Genomic DNA, 17,714 nt, shown 5'->3' with positions numbered 1-17,714 from the left:
AAGGATGCCTCTATCTATCGGGTATTTGGTCAGTTCAATTCTAAGTTGAGGTTTTAAATTAGCATAAACCAAACCTTTGTGCATGTGGGGTGGAAATGTGCTGCTGTGACTTTAGCTGGCAAATGATCTATCTGCATTTCTGAAGTCCATCTTAAGCAGGAGGTCCTTTGCAACCTAGTGTGATCTTGAAATGACAACCAATTAATATCTACCCCAGGGAAGGCTCTACATAAAGTGAAAAAGCCAACTTTTCTCCTGGGCGTTTGCACCATCTGTGTCCCCCACCAGATGCCAGCAATGTGAAAACAGACATGAAACATCTCCTAATAGGTGCCAAACCCCTACAGGGAGAGGTGAAAAATAACCCTCTCTCCCCAGTAGGGAAGGAGGGAATGATAAATACCTAATCAAAAGCTCTTGTGAAGCGGCAGTGGGCCACAGAGGCAGCGGGATAGTGGGTGAGAACGCCAATATGGCTGCCAGATCAGCCTGTCTGCTGTCTCAAGCTGTTGGCAAGAGCAAAAGCTGATCTCCAGGCAAGGCCAGCATTTGGAAGATAATTCCTGGTGGCCAAGATATGCGAAAAGTCCGCCAGTAAAGAGAAGCTGCTTCTCTGGTGTCTATTTATTCCCATTCTATCTCCGCCACCACCAGAGTTTCTGAGCATGTGTGTTCTTGTGTGTCTCCCCGTATGACTAATCCTTTTCTGTCCCTGTCTATCTCCCAAGACTCCAACCATCACCACCACTCAGTCGTCTGCCTATATCTGCTTTCCCCCCTCCTCCCCATGTGTGTCCTCGCTCTGTTATCTCTGGGATCCCGTGGGTGCCTTTTTTATGCCATCGGTTACTTCATCCTTATGCTCTCCTCCTCTTATCTCCCCCTCCCCTTCTTCCCTGCTGCCTCAGCTCAGTGGGGTCTGCAGCCAGCACTCCTGTTGCTCAGAGATGAGGAGGCAGTTGCTAAGAGACAGTGAAACGTCAGCACCTGGCCCTCAAGGAAAAAAGAGAGAGGGAGGGAGGGAGGGAGAGAGGGAAGGGGAGAGAGAGCAGGGAGGAGGGAGAGAAGGGAGAGAAAGAGGAGGAGGAGGTGGGGAAAGACCTGGCTGAAATGACACGCACATGCATACACATGCATCCGGCATCGGCAGCTGTGAGTGAGTCCATGAGAGGCTGACATTGACATTCCCTCTGCATCTCCTTGTCTTCTGGAGGCACAGATGAGGGAAGGGTGAAAGGAGGCAAGAAGAGGCGGAGTGGAATGGGAAGACACAGTCCTTGTCACGAAGGAGGCATCTATCTCGATGGATCAAGAGAAGTCGGGACCGGAGCCGAGCCGAGCCACAAAAATAAGAAATATATAGATGTACATAGCCTCTCCTCAAAGTAAGTATCTTATCTGAAGAAAATAATGAAGTACAGTGGGGGAAAGGGCTGCACGCTTATTGGGTCTCGGTGAGAAAAGTACGGTTTTGGTGTTCCCCATGTCCCGTGAGCAGGGTGTGTCTTTAGTGGGGTGAGAGCGGATGGTATGTTGGAAGAAGGATTGCACCCACAGTGGTGTCTGGAGAGAAAGCAATGGGTGCAAAGATATGCAAAAGATAGAATGTACGCTCAGCGAGGTATGTGAGTAAATTATATTTTTTGCTTGTTCGTTGTTCAAGAGTCACAGGAAATGAAAGGAAGCAGGGAAGGAAAGCAACAAGAAGAAAGATCTGAGAGAGGTTGAAGTGATGCCCGAGGGAGAAAGCTATGGAAGGAGAAAGAGACCTCCGAAGAAAGGGATAAGAGTGGGAGTATAGTCCAGGTCAGGGAAGTGCATGTGTCACGCAGTGAACAGAGGGATCTTAAATAAAAGAGAAGTAGGAATTCTGAGAGATGGAGCCAGTTCTCCAACGGAACGAAAATTCAACTTTTCTTCTACGAGAGGCCCAAAGGTGCTCCACATCTCAAGGAGGTGCAAGATGCCTCAGCAGACCTCTCTGGGTGGGTGGTGCCCTTGAGCTGGGCCTGGCATGAAAGATGGCAATGTAGGTCATTCAGACTGAGATGTGTACAAGAGCTGTGTACTACCCCACAGCTACCTTAGTTAGACACAGAACATAAATATATTAAATCTGCCACAAGTCTTAACCAACACTAAAACAGGAGTTAGATACAGAACTGAAATGTATTGCTTCCCTCCATAAGTCATACCCAAACCTCAAACCAGTATTTTAATTTGTTCCTTTGGCCTTTTATGATAAATTTCACAGCTAGTTTGTTGAGTTGTGACATGTATCTAGTTCATGTTCCAATGTTCCTTCCTGCATGAAATAGCAGGGACACATATATAAAACGGTGTGGAATCCTCAGATAAAATACCATAGATAAAGTTTCTAAATCCAATACTTACTTTGTAATTAATTTGCAATGGCTAATGTTATAAATAAAACAAAAGAAGGAAGTAATCATGGTGAGATGTCAGACCGAACACATAAGCAGATGATGGTTCTCATTTCAGTGGTTTGTTGTACTCATATTTGATTTTAGTCTGAACTATATCTAATGTATCAAACAACAGTAGGTCCCCCCAGGGCCGTAGCCAGAAAAAAATTTCGGGAGGGGTTTTGAAAATTTCGGGGGGGGGGGGGGGTTAACCCCTAGCACACACCCCTCCCCGCTACAAACCTGTCAATATCTGCTTGAAATAGTGCCTGGAGGGACTCTTAATGTTTTGTGTCTCATAGACTTAGCATGGGGATTTGGTTAACCAGTTAAAATTCATGAGTAAACCAGGTTTTTTTTATAACCTGAAAAATTTCGGGGGGGTGGGGGTGGTTTGAACCCCTAAAACCACCCCCTCGCTACAGGCCTGGGTCCCCCACATGTGTGGGCTTCACTTTTGCAAATCTGGTTATTCACATATGTCCTTAAAGTTCTAAGAGTATCCAGATCCTCCAATGTGACTCTATGGTCAACCTCCACCAGAGGTTGACTATGATGTTCCACTGAAGGACCTAGATTCCTAAAGAAAATTGTTTTCTGGGCATTTTATGTCCTCTAATGTAGTTCCATAGAGTCATACTGAAGGACCAAGAGATTAATAGAAAAGTGTTCTCTCAGGAGAAAAAAACATGCTTTTTTTTTTTAAAAAAAATCACCTTTTTCTATTTTTGCAGGCATCCCATACCCCTAACTCCAGAAAATGTGGAGGGCTAATTGTATCTCCAAACTAGATTCAGGACCATAGACAGCTCATTTAACCTTTGAAATAAGATCATAAACAGATTCACAGAGCCCCTGATATGGCAGACACCAGCCCCCACCAGTTGAATGCACAAGGATTACAAAAGGATTGTGGTCCCAGCAGGATCAGGTGAAAGCTCAAAGCTGATCAGTGACATCTTTTCCAAATCTCTGATTCGTATTATGTTTTATTGGCAGGTTACTCAGCAAGAATTCTGCTAATTTCTGCTGTGAACAAAAGACAAACTTACAGGAAAGCATCACATCTCGTGTTCTGGCCTTTTTATTTTATTCAGATCCTGAAGACATTCTCATTTCCTCTCATATATCTGGGACAGCATTTTAAAGAAAGGAACACCATGTTTCCATGCTGTCAATTCTGTGGAATTCTGTGGCTTTTCAGTAGTTCCAGAGTAAGGAAGACTCTCATAATCTGAACAATGACTGCCAACCTTCTTTCCAGACAAATGAAGTTGTGGACTCCTTTATGGCTTGTGTCCAGCCATAGTTCCTCCTGAACTTTCCAAGAAGGCCTCACAAAGACATCTCTAATTCAGTAGCACGCTTATAAAGAGTATATTGACAACTTTATCAGCAACGGAACATGGAGAGCTCTTAAAACTTCATACTTCATTTATGAATGCTCATTTCTAAGGACACTTCAGTAATGACACCTTTAACAATGCCTCTAACGTCCTTTTCAATGGCACCTCTTCTCCTCAAAGAGAAAATGCTGTCAGTTCTATAGAACTACAAGTGGATGTACCAGGATAGCAACATTTATTGTACTCACTATATATGTCTTGTGTGACAATGAACGTCCATGAGAGCCATCAGCATGTTATGTCTCCAATAGATAACACAGGGTAAAAAAATGAAAATAAAAAAGATTCTCTTAATTCAAGCTCAAGAGATCCAAGATTCAACAAATACTGGGTAAAATGAGCAACTTTATTTAAATACGTTTCTTTTTGCCATGAATTTTTAATTTCTCCATAGACCAAGGCCAGGTCCATCAAACAGCATGTGTGCTGGTAGACGTCTCTATTCTACTTGTCCTCCCACAGGGAAAAGATATTCAGGCAGCTAATTAAGTACTAAAGGTCATCAGCTTCTGGTCCAATCAGATCTATTTTATGGTACATACCTCTACAAGTGCCTCAAGATTAGGAGAAGTTAGGATTCAATATCCCACCTTTCTTCCAGCCAGATTGTAGCAGGCTTCATGTGTACTTGCTCACATTTGCTGGTTTCTGTCTCCATCCATTGTTCTTCCTTCTGGATTGGCTTTTTCTCTACCATGTAGCGTTTATCTTGCCAAAATGAGTGCAGACTGTGTCCAGCTGGGGGGAGAGCAGTTTACACCCCACTGCTACCCTGCCATGATACTGAACCCTTTCCTTGTAGCAGTGGTGGTGGTTTTTGCCAGTGCTGTCACTGGCTGTCCAGTCCTGTGCACATGCCGCAGCCAGGTTGTGGATTGCAGCGGGCTTCGGCTCTTTTCGGTGCCACCAGATCTTCCGCTGGACACTCGGAACTTAAGCCTGGCTCACAACCGCCTCACATCTATCCCTGCTGGATACCTTACATGCTATACCGAGCTGAGGGTGTTGGACTTGCGAAACAACTCCCTCGTTGAATTACCTTTTGGGCTCTTTCTGACCTCCAAGCGCCTGTCCCATCTGGACTTGAGCTACAACAACTTGACTCAAGTTGTGGCTAATATGTTTCAGGAGGCCTACAATCTGGTGCATATTGACTTGAGCCACAATCCATGGCTGAGGAAGGTACACCCCCAGGCTTTCCAAGGCTTGGTCCAACTACGTGACCTTGATCTCAGCTATGCGGGGCTCTCTTTCCTCAGCCTTGAGGCCCTGGAAGGTCTCACAGGCCTGGTGACTCTTCAGATTTCAGGCAATCCCTGGGTGTGTGGTTGCACCATGGAGCCACTGCTGAAGTGGTTGAGAAATCGGATCCAGCGGTGCATGTCAGGTAAGTGAAATTCAACAACAGTCCATTTCTTAGCTTCAAGTTTAGGATTTGTTTCCTGTCTCACCACATAACTCCTTACTTCACCATCTGAAGTGAGAGTCTTCTGTTTCCCAGGAAGTCACTGTGACACTGTGAACTTCTTCACACTACAAAATTAAAGCACTATGATTCCACTTTAAACTGCCATGACAATATCACGTGGAATCTTGGACTTTGTAGTTTGTTAAGAAGCAACAGAAGAGCTCTCTGGCTGAGGATTCTTAATGCACCATCCTAAGGCACATATCCCATAATTTCATAGGATGCAGCCATGGCTGTTAAAGTGAAATCACAGTGCTATGATAGGGCATCTAAGAAAAGGAAAAATTATAATTGGATCATCTCAGGGAAGGCATTCAGTTTTTTTCATCCCAATTCAAACCTGGTGTTATCAGAAAGTTTTCCTATATTATTTACTAGAAATTACAAATCAGGTGATACACTGTTGCTCTTGCTACAAACAGTTTGGAGAAATTTGAAATTTCACCAAGGAGAGAGACAGTGGGTGATCATGACAATGCAGTACTTTGTTCTACCTACATTAACTATCAATAAAGACTGCTAGAAATAAATTGGGCTTCCCACCTGTTTGTTTAAGCTGGTGATCTAAATTGCTCTTTTAGAATCACAAGGCAAAGCAGTATAGTTCTTAAGGAAGACCAGCAATACAGAATCATATTGGGGCTTCTGTGAGGAAGTAGAACAGAATACAGTAAAGTCTCACTTATCCAAGCTAAACGGGCTGGCAGAACCTTGGATAAGCGAATATCTTGGATAATAAGGAGGGATTAAAGAAAAGCCTATTAAACATCAAATTAGGTTATGATTTTACAAATTAAGCACCAAAACATCATGTTATACAACAAATTTGACAGAAAAAGTAGTTCAATACGCAGTAATATAATGTTGTAATTACTGTATTTACAAATTTAGCACCAAAATATCATGATATGAAAACATTGACTATAAAAATGCATTTGATAATCCAGAACCTTGGATAAACGAGCCTTGGATAAGTGAGACTCTACTGTAGATGTTGGTTCAAGGAGTTACTTTCTGGGGAACACAGTTCCCAGAATTTGGTAGAAAGTATGGCCTTGGGAAGAGTTATAGAGCAAAAAAGTAACTTCTCCATGCTCTGGAAATGGATACAAATTGAAAAAGTAGAAAGGAAATGCATCAGCAGTAGAGGATAAGAGCCAGTAGCAAAACATAAACATGTGTTGCCCTCCTGGGTCCTTTAAGCAATACCACCTGGGAAAACGATATGGTATTTATTTTCAATGAAGGCAGCTCACTGAAGTACATGGTTATGTGTTGAACTTGCACACATCAGCATAACAAGGGGTAGGATCAGCCCTGGTTGATACTTTGATGAGCAAGTACCAAAAATGCCAAGTGCTGTAGGCTCTGTTTTAGAGAGAGGGACTGGCAAAATCATCCCTAAGTATCCTTGACTAAGAAAATCCTATGGAATTCATAAGGTCTCCACATGTCAACAGGCAACTTAAAGGCACATAAACACACACACACTTGCCCTAAAGAAAATCAGCATGGTAGAAGCAGTCAGTTGTTTGATGCCTGACCGAGCACAGATATTGTGTCAGTGAACCAAACTGAGAAAAGGAGAGTCTGTTTATTTTTTATCTTCTTGTAATAGTGATCCTATGGAACAGAAGTTCTAAGGGACAGTGTCAATTTTTTAAAATGGTGAGAAGACCAGTGCAGAAACAGGGTCCCCAGAGGCCATCATAAAGCTGGGATCTCTGAAATTTCCATCTGGACCTGTGGGACCCAGGAATGGAACACAAGAATCCTGTTAAGGTTTGCCAAGGTCACACAGTTGGAGTCCTGACTATTGAGTTGGTGGTAGGTTGTGATTCAGGAAGGTTCCTACAGCTCCTAAAAGTGTGACTGGATGAGGCAAGAGCATGAGGAGCACTGCTTCTGCCAGAGGGCAATGCCAGATTCATCTGTAGCCAAGCATGCTTGGAGAGTTCTCCTGCCTTTGCCAGTTCCCACTCAGACGCAGATTCTCCTTTTGTTAGCAAGAATGCAAATTTGGGCTCGTTCACCCATATTATGTATTTCAACTTGTTTTATTATAGGATATCCTGAAACAAAATAATGGTTTCAAAGAAGCACATTAGGGGTGCAGTGGCAATTCTAGCCACATCCTTAGCCTTTGGCTACACAAGAACCTACAGTGGCCATTCACTTCTGCAGGTTTTCAATAGCATAGTGAATGTCTGATGTAATTTAATAACTTTTTAATTGATTCACAATGTATTGTACAATCTATATATATAAAAGGGTAATGAAATTTGGGCCTAAGACAAAACAACAAAATTACACATCCCAGAAACACTAAACTTGGCAGTACAACCCCTCACCCATGCCTCTACGTTCATACAACAAAAAGAAAAGAAAAATAAAGTCCTAATTAGAGGGAGAGGAATAATTGTTTTTATCCAATTGCTGCCAGTTAGAAGGCTAAGCTCCACCCACTTGGTCTCCTAGCAACTCACTCAGCCCAGGGTCACTTCAATCAGGCCTCTTCCACACTGCCTATAAAATAAGATTATCTGATTTCAACTGGATTATATGGCAGTGTACTCAAGATGAGCACCAACCCCCAGAGTCAGACATGACTGGACTTAATGTCAGGGGAAAACCTTTACCCTTTACTTTAACTACCACCAATTCCTCAATACTTTATTTCCCATACCACCATACTTCGCCACAGCAACGCGTGGCCAGGCACAGCTAGTGTTATATATGTGTTTTATTATAAGCCGCCCTGAGTCCCCTATTGGGTGAGAAGGGCGGGATATAAATATTGTAATAAATAAATAAATACATAAATAAATAATCACTTCATTGGGGTGTAGTTGTGAGAAGGGGGAAAAATGAGGATATTATTCCTTCAAATAAAAATTCTGCACACACATACACATACACACACACACAATGGAATTCTAGCTTTTTATCTCCAAATGTGTATCACTGCAGAGAATGAGGCACTGAAAATTGTTCGCATTTCAAATGCATACATATGCTGCATTTGCATTCCCTCAGTAACTTTGTGTGTTCTTTTTCTTTGGATGCCTGAATTGTACTTCTAAATATTTACCTGATTTCTTAAGTTCCTGTAATGCTAGAAACTTGAGGAGTGATGGAAAACTTCATTTGGAGTCAGAATTCAAAGACATTCCCATATTAGTTTGGAATAGGAGTACACACGTTAGAGACTTTAAAAACAACAATATTATGCTACCCTCTTTGTTCACTCCAAGGTGCTATAAGATCCCCTTTCATTTGGGGTGACAGAATTCTTATCTGTGTAAAACAATGCTTTACATTTGTGTCTTCTCATCCTCCCACCACCCAGTTACCTCCCTGCATCTTGTCATCTGTCTAGACCAGAAGCTATAGAAGACTTGCCCTAAGTGCAGCTGCAACCACCAGCCCACAGAAGATTGTTAAGGGACAAAGGAGCATTAGAACAAGCTCTCTGAGCATATGGATGGTTGTGGCAATGCTCACAATATCACACAGTTGGAAGATAGACAACCAGCACTCCCTATGATTAGATGCCCACATGGGGAGTTTTTCAATGACTACATCACTATTCTGTAAGTGGTCTTTTGAGACCACTCACATACATTCAATCCATTAATACTGAATGGCTGTCAGAGCTGAATGGAAATTATATATGCTGGGCAGGCTGCCCTTGTGATGTGCCATCATGCTGTTTTCCTCCCTTCTCTTGTGTATCCTTGTAAAGTGATGGATCCCCAGATTGCATGAGGAATCATAAATAAGCACTCTCTCTGTGTGTTTATCAAGTCCATGTGAGATTAGTTCTTATCTAACCTTCATGCTTATTTAACAAGCTGCAAGCTAGAGTTCCTGGAGACAGGAAATCCTGCACTCTTCCTTGCCTTAACCATAACCCTTGTATCCTTGTAACAGCTTTTTTAGAACACTGATTTTATATAGCTGGTTGTGAAGGGGACGATGGTCATTCATCTTGTTTGGACAGCTTGGTGAGACCATTAGATATGGTTTTATACCAAAAACTTGGCATTGTGAGGTTGTGTGTCTCACAATGTGTTTTTCTGGAAGTGCCCCATTCAAGACAATTATATATCTTGCATGCCTACCTTTAGTCCACTAGGATGTCAAAGCCAAACTTTCAAATGGATTTTCATTGGTATAGTATTCTACTTTGTAACTCTCAGCCTTCGAAAGGCTCCCTGAAAAACACGGTATTCTTACATTAACCAGTTCACATAGGAGAAAAAAAAATCAGAGAATACTGATCTGAATCATTGCAGATTACAGGTAAAGGTTACAAATTTGCATGATCCCATACACCCCCATTCTCAACTCAACCATTAGACCAAAAAACTGAACATCTCTTGAAAAATTCTAACTTCAAATCCCTCTCTGTCATGCAAGGTCTTTATAAGGAGGAGTTTGGGGGGGGGGGGGGGGAGAAGGACATTTAGAAATGTGCACATATGTACATTTGCAATTTGAAGGATTTCAATCTAAGAACTGCACAGTGTGACTCTTCTGAGTTATATATAAGAATGAAATACAGTAGTCTCTCGCTAATACAACATAAACGGGCCAGCAGAATGTTGGATAAGTGAAAATGTTGGATAATAAGGAAGGATTAAGGAAATACCTATTAAACTTCAAATTATGTTATGATTTTACAAAATAAGCACCAAAACATCATGTTTTATAACAAGTCTGCCACTTGTTTGGGAGCATGGCTGCACTTGTGTTGTTGTTGAGCGTGTTGGCCCATTGCACTTTGCTGCCTAGAGAAACAGTTGTGGATCCGGGTGGGAGGCAGACTGCGTTGGATAAGACAGAATGCTGGATAAGCGACGGTTGGATAAGCAAGACTCTACTGTATAAGGACAGTCCAGAAATTGAAAAATGGGGATGGGGCAGAAGAAAGAAACATGACTATGTAAGATGAGTTAAGGCAAATCTGGTAAAGTTTCAAAAAGGTTTTTCAGTATTTAAAACTAAATAAAAACACAGTATGAAGTCTTGATCAGTCAGTGTATTCCAGAACGAACTTTAACGGACTAGAGCAAGGGTGCACAACCTGTAGCCCTCTAGGAGTTTTGGGTTTTAGCTTTGGATTTCCTGCCCATTGGGCAAGCTCTCTATGGTTTCTGGGGGTTGGATTCAGCAACACCTAAAGGATCACAGATCGTGCATCACTGGACTAGAGGATACTTCATCAAATGCATGAACCGTCTGGAGATATTCTAGATATAGACAGAGACAATGAGACACTGTGTTAACTGGCACTGCTAAAAGCAATCTGAAGTACAAAAGGACTCAGTACAGTGATAGGGATGACGATGACGGTGATATTCATTCATATCCCACCTTTCACTCCATCATGAGAATGAAGGCAAATAAAAATGGTAAAAACAATGCAGATTAAAACAAAACAGAAGATTAAATAAAGGTAAATAAAGGTGGTGAAGAAAGGAGAGCAAGAATAAAGCCACTCTGACCTCTCTAGGGAGACAATTCCAAAATCTAAGAACTACCACTGAAAAGGCCTACTGTCTTGTTCCCAAACAAATGAGCCTGCGATGGGACAGAGACTTCTCACTTGATCTTAGAACTCTAATCGGCTCATAAATGGAGATACAGTTCTTCAAACAGCCTGGGCACCTGCATTTAGAATTGTCCCTGGAAAATAGACTGTGGTCAGTTGATCTATTGTAACATGGAAGTTATGTGCTCCTTATTACCAGCCCCAGTTTTTGGGGTCAAGTAACGTTTTTGAGCATTTTTCAAACAGCCCCACATAGAGTTAATAATAATAATAATAATAATAATAATAATAATAATAATAATAATAACAATAATAATAATAATAATTTGTGGTAATCGGCACACTAGGTGCCATGCCAAAATATCTCAGCCAGCATTTGGAAACAATAAACATTGACAATTACGATCTGTCAACTGCAAAAGGCCACCCTACTGGGATCTGCACGCATCATCCGAAAATACATCACACAGTCCTAAACACTTGGGAAGTGTTCGACTTGTGATTTGGTAATACAAAATCCAGCATATATATCTCATTTGCTGTGTCATACTATGTCTTTGTGTCAATAATAATAATAATAATAATAATAATAATAATTTTATTCTTTTACCTCACCATCATCTCCCTGAAGCAACTCGGGGTGGCTTACATATGGGACAAAAGGTCCAAAAGACAAAATTTAAAAACATCCATTAAAACAAGACACAGATAAAATCAAAACATAGTAAAATATAACAATCCAGATATAAACACAATTAATATAAAACAGCAATATAAAACAGCAACATTGGGACTCAGTCCAAACTATGCTTAGCAAAACCAATAACCAGTAGTACAATGGGCATGACCAGGCTATAAGGGCCGGGCAAGGGCAACAATCCAAATGGGATATAACTAAACCATGTGTTACTGTGGCTAGATCCAACTTCTCCAAGAATGTGCATAGTTTCTGTAACAACTTTAAGTGTGCAAATGCACTGCTAGTTACCATTGAAACCTAGACTTCCAGGCCCAGTGCTAAATCCAGGAATACCTTCCAAACTGGGTTGTTGTGTGTGTTTCCAGGCTGTATGGCTATGTTCCAGAAGTATTCTCTCCTGATGTTTCGCCCACATCTATGGCAGGCATCCTCACAACCTCTGAGGATGCCTGCCCTAGATGTGGGCGAAACATCAGGAGAGAATACTTCTGGAACATGGCCATACAGCCTGGAAAACACACAATAACCCTGTGATTCCGGCTATGAAAGCCTTCGACAACACCTCCCAAACTGTGTGTCTGTGTTTTCAAGGAGAGTGTAACCCTGCCTGAAACAAGCTGAATTCATGTTTCCAGATCTATTTTTCAACTGACCAGGAACTTAAATTTGTTTGCCTTCATCCAGTCCATTGAAGCTACCAAGTCCCAGTTTAGCACAGAAACAGCTTCCTGGAAGTAAGTGGAACAAGATAATAGAGTATATGAGTATGATCAGCAGATGAGTGACACCTCAAAACTTGGAGCAATCTTTCCCAGAAGTTTCATGCGTATGTTAAATAACATAGAGGCAAAACAGAATGCTTTGGGACTCCACAAACCAATGGACATGGAATCAAAGAGGAATTCCCCAGCATCACACTCTATGATCGCCCCTCCAAGATAGCCCCATCCCAGTGAGATGATTTACAAGAATACCATGGTTAAGTATGTTGATGGCAACCAAGAGGTGCAGCAGAATCAACAAGCAAACACTCATTTGTCATACGAATTCATCATACAGGTCTTCACAAGTGTCATAGGATGCTTGCAGCACAGCTGATCTATGGAGCCCCATGCTGGCCATCACACGATGCACACTCACTTCTGGTAGGGCTCCATACAGAGCTGGTCCAACAATGAGGCGAATTAAGTGGTCGCTTGGGGCGCAAAACATACGGGGGTGCAGTTAAGACTGCTTTTTCTGTTGATTTCTTGTAAAACATGATGTTTTAGTGCTTAATTTGTAAAATCTTAATGTAATTTGATGTTTAATAAGCTTTTCCTTAATCCCTCCTTATTATCCAACATTTTCGCTTATCCAACGCTTTTATTTTTCAGTGATTGGTTGGGGGGGGGGGTGCCAAAATTCTGTTCGCCTACACTTGAAAAATACCTAGGGCCGGCTCTGGCTCCATAGATCAACTGTGGAGCAAGCATCCTACAACACTTCACGCAGAACTCGGGAGGCTTCCTGTGTTTCATAGGGAACAATGGGGCCAATATGGGGGGAAGCCATGTAGTGACATTTCACCATGTGTGATGGGGAAGTGTCGTTGTAGGTGAGGCGGGCCGTGGGCACTGGGATTGCCCCACGGATTCACCACAGAGGTTCAATGTGATGAAGTCCTTAGATCATCCACCAAGGTAACCAACGCTGTCTCCCCTCCCCCCCCCCCCCCCCCCCACACACACAGCCAGGCCTGAAATCAGACTGAATTGGATCTAAACCAGTGGTTCTCAACCTTTGGGTCCCCATATTTTTTTGCCTTCAACTCCCAGAAATCCTAACAGTTGGTAAACTGGTTGGGATTTCTGGGAGTTGTAGGCCAAATCATCTGGGGACTCACAGGTTGAGAATCTCTGATCCAATGAAATTCGGTTGAAAGACAGATGCATATGCATTCTGATGAATACATAACCCAGCTGAAACACATCCCTTGCCTACTAAAAACCAAAACTATTAAATATCTGGATCTGAAGTTAACAAGTACTGGAAAAACAGTGCATTGGATGAACGATGCATTTTTTTTCAAATTCATGATTATTTGTGATGAAGTAAACAAACGGCTGTCTCAGTCTTTACCTCAATTCCCCATCCATTAAATGGGAAAATTGATGTCACTTTTTGCTTTCAAATTAAGGCCAAAAGCATTTTTTATATAGTGAATCTAAAATAATATAAGAAGAATAAATAGTAACATTACTGACAAAGAATTAGAAATAATTTCATCTGGAGATACCCTGGAGAAAACAGAGTAACAGAGGGCATGAAATCATGGGTACTAGAAGGAGGCAGAAGTGGCTGTTTGCCCATATGAAATACATAATTTTCAGATGCTGTATAGAAAGGCCCAGATATGATCATGGCCTACATAGCTCATGAATTCCAGGGGGGAAGTGCTTAGCAGTTCAGAGATATAGCTTTGTCTAGAAAATCTATCCCTGTTCTCGCTTTTCAGATATCTTTTGTATATGCATACATGTGTGTGTTATCCCGATCTGTTCTTCTTGCAGATACACAGCTGGCAGAATGCCGGGAGCCACCTGAAGTGGAAGGAGCCCCCTTGTTTTCCCTGACAGAGGAAAGCTTCAAGGCCTGCCACCTGACCTTGACACTGGATGATTATCTCTTCATTGCCTTTGTGGGCTTCGTGGTCTCCATTGCTTCAGTTGCCACCAACTTCCTTCTAGGCATCACAGCCAACTGCTGTCACCGTTGGAGCAAGGCAAACGAGGATGAGGAGATATAGCCACGTGGCCTGATCCTTCCAGCTCCTGCATTGCTCACTGCCAGGGGGGAGCCAAGGGCTATCGTGTTCAGGGAAAGCAGAGGGACTGGTATTTTTCCTGCTCTGCCATTTTCTTGAGACTTCCCCCTCACCAGCCCTTGTATAGCAGCACCGGACCAGACCAGTCTTTCTTACTGGAGACAGGGGACAGGGCCAGCGAGAGCAGGGAGATTGAAGTGTGCCTTGTACAATCCTCTTTGCACTGGAAACGCCCAGTGAGCCATGTCTAGAAAAGTGACAGGAAAACATCAATAAGACATTTAGATCATTCTTCATTCTTTGCTCCAGCATGCACACGGGTGTGCATGTACATGTACACACATTGTATTCATGTGTACCTTTTGCATCCTTTTCAGTCCAAGCCTTGAGTTCACAGCTGTAGCATTGAAAACATTCAAAACTACATGTGCATTCATGTCACATTCAACTACTGGCTGATGTCATGGGGGGAAAAATCAAATGTTTTTTCTACTTAGGAGATCTGAGGCTTTTTTTTAGCATCCCATCCCATTATGGCATAGTTTTGATAGCCATTCTTCTTTAGGTTTGGAGAACTACATTTTAACCATTTTAACAAGTCCCAGGGGCCCATGCTTTCCATTTATTTCTACATGCAGTGCTTTCATTTTTATCTGGATACCCAAGACAATTTTCAAAACAAAAATGATGGCCAGATACATCCACAGTTAAAAGCTATTATTCATCCCCATTGCTACAATTTGCACAAATGTTTGCTGGGTCTGAAAGTGACCTTTTGTTAGCCAGATGTTGATTTAGGTCAAAGTGTTTCTGGTTTGGGGTGGAAATCCTATATATAAATTGCACATGGAGAATAATTGTGCTATAGCAAGGGAAATCTTAAACTGAGGACTCATAATCTCCACAAAGTCATTCAAAAAGAAAGACACAGTGTGAGATTTAACAAAGTTGGGTTGGCAAGTACAATACTTAGGTTAAACTAGGAGCAACTGTAGATTAGTATATATAAGATTAACAAACTTGAATTGGGTGTGTACATTCAAGGATTGGCCACAGATTAGAAAAAAGGGGGGAAAGTGGGGGGAATCATCTTATTGTTTCCATTTACTTTAAAGACGGAGTCCATCAAATGACTGCTTCTGGTAGTTGACTATGGGATTTGGTCTTCAAAGTGTATGGAAAGAGGAGGATTATGAAGGTGGAGAGGAATCGACTCCACTGATCGCCTGCCCTTAGAAATAGCTAAAATTGGGTATTTGAAGGTGGAGTGGGAACTGTTGTATTTTAAGGCAGGATGGAACTGTTGGATTTTAGAGTGGGATTGGATCTGTTGTTAAATTATTATTTTTCTTTGGAAATGGAAAGCCACTGAACACCACACCTTGGACCTCTTCAGATGTGCTGCCAGAATCATTGCAGATTGTGGTGATCCTTGCAGTACACGTCCAGAGACCTTATCACATGGAAGGAAGTGTCACTAGTTGGCTTGCCTCGTTGAGGGCAATGCAACCAGGGAAAGCATCCCGCGTGGCCACTGCCAGCTTTTTTTGGAAGCAACTCTAATTCCGCAGCAGTTTTGCCACAGAGCCACCCTGGAAGTACTTCTCCAGTGCGTGATGAGAGCTGGCAGACTCTGTGGCAAAGCTGCTGAGGAACCAGTGTTGCTGCTGAAATTTGCCCCGTGTGAAGAGGTCCTTGGAAGATGATTTCCCCCAGTTCCCCCTCTCCTTGTGGGATGAGGTGTAATGAAGAAAACATGACTGCTGCAATGAAACAATTTACCTGGGAAATATTCTTAAGAGAATAAAATTATAAATGGTTAAATACCCTAATCTTGGGATTCTGAATTCTTCGCAGTATCCGCAGCTTTGATTTTCTTCAGTCCTTTTTTGGAAAGATGTATACACATTAGGAGATTTTAACAGTTTTATATCCATTTAACTGTCACACTTTCCCCAAAAGATCTTAAAGACTTCAATTTGGCCCAAAGATGCCAAGCATTCACTGGAAGAAATAAAGAAAAAACATAGGATCTCATCATACTAGCTGCCGGAATCACCATGGATGATGGCAAATCTGACGGTGCTCATCAGGGGTGTGAGGAACCTCTTGCCTCACATCTTGCATCTCCTGACTTACCCCATCCACTGCCCGGCTTCCTCCCTTGCTGCCACCATGGCGGCATACGCCGTTCCACTGTAGTTTCACCTTGGAGCCCACTGGAAGTAGCTGTTTGGTATGGATGGGAGTTGGCGGGCTCCGTGGCTAAATTACAGCAGAACTGGTTTATGCCACCGAAAACACCCCGTCTAATGAGGTCATAAGCCTGTAATGTAGGTGATAGATACTTTGTGCACTTGTAGCAACTTGGGCCTGGATTTGGGGCTCTTTATGCTTTGCTCAAAGCTCTGGCAGCAGGTGGTGCTACAAGTCAGGCTTGAAAGCATGATGTAAGATTGGAAGGAAATATGAAACCAAGCTTGGGGAATGGCTTCCCTTGATCATAAAACAATGAAGTTAAGAAAGTCCACAGTGAAAGGAAGAGAGAGTGACTCTGGCAGTTTACTATCCCAATGCATTTTATATTCCTCCAAATGATTAAGCTATGCCTATCCCAATGCATATACAAATTATACATTTGTTTATTTAAGGCAATGTATTTTTGAGGATCATGAAGGATGCCAAAGCCAAGGGAAGCAACAGAATCTCAAGTGTTTCTTCTTCAAGTATCCCATACAGTCATCATTCTACAAATCCAACTCCTCAAAAGAGATAAACTGATGGATGCAACAACATCCATTGATGATACATCTACAGACCAACCCTGCAAATAGTGCTCATAGTAGTGAAGCTGGACCAGATTTGAGGATTTAGATGCCAAACTAAGACCAACCATAGCCAATGTCCCCAGCAGGGGGGACCACCTTATAAAGCCTATAACCATCTCCTAGAGATTTCTGTGTGCGCTGACTATAGTTAATGTACTATGGGACCTGTGGGGTTTTTTTTATAAAAAATGCATAGAAATGGGATCAAGCAAGGCACTGGATGCTACTGGGTGGGGGGAGGACTGGGAAGATTGAGGGGTTCGAGGGTTTCAAGGGTTTCAAGGGTTTCTACTTTTTCCGTTCATCAAAAATCAGGAAAATAGCAGGTAAAAAACTGCTCCTAAAGGGCAGAATAATTTCAGAGTGCACTCATACAACCACTTATTTCTTTTCATCAATCTGGGATTTTGTCCCCCTAACCACTTCATGATGAGGTCAGCTTGGGGTTGAGTGTTCTTCCATGATCCAAAGCTAATCCTATCAGTAATTGAGGTGAGGCAGCCCACATCAGGCAGATGATTTC

General features: G+C 42.2%; 1 protein-coding gene across 2 annotated transcripts; it reads left to right on the top strand.

The window, feature by feature from the left end:
• The first annotated feature begins 1,020 nt into the window (after positions 1–1,020).
• lrrc55 (leucine rich repeat containing 55) lies at positions 1,021–17,315 on the top strand. Of its 2 annotated transcripts, none has more exons than XM_003214968.4 (3): positions 1,021–1,385; positions 3,426–5,219; positions 14,110–17,315. In XM_003214968.4, exons 2-3 carry the CDS (start codon positions 4,550–4,552, stop codon positions 14,343–14,345), a joined length of 906 nt encoding a protein of 301 aa, XP_003215016.2. In that variant the 5' UTR covers positions 1,021–1,385; positions 3,426–4,549; the 3' UTR covers positions 14,346–17,315. The 2 variants fall into 2 exon arrangements, with proteins under 2 accessions (XP_003215016.2, XP_062823246.1); XM_062967176.1 differs by lacking the exon at positions 1,021–1,385 and adding an exon at positions 1,399–1,621.
• Positions 17,316–17,714: the final 399 nt, after the last annotated feature.

The sequence above is a fragment of the Anolis carolinensis genome, chromosome 1 (assembly GCF_035594765.1).
Source record: "Anolis carolinensis isolate JA03-04 chromosome 1, rAnoCar3.1.pri, whole genome shotgun sequence".
In the NCBI taxonomy this organism is placed as follows: Eukaryota; Metazoa; Chordata; class Lepidosauria; order Squamata; family Dactyloidae; genus Anolis; species Anolis carolinensis.
The sequence above is the reverse complement of the archived record's forward strand: the minus strand, read 5'-3'. Positions and strand labels throughout refer to the sequence as shown.

Coding starts and splice junctions, on each gene's coding strand:
- lrrc55 (XM_003214968.4), top strand. CDS start 4,550: ATGAGTGCAGACTGTGTCCAGCTGGGGGGAGAGCAGTTTACACCCCAC. Junction 5,220..14,109: donor GATCCAGCGGTGCATGTCAG/GTAAGTGAAATT, acceptor TTCTTCTTGCAG/ATACACAGCTGGCAGAATGC.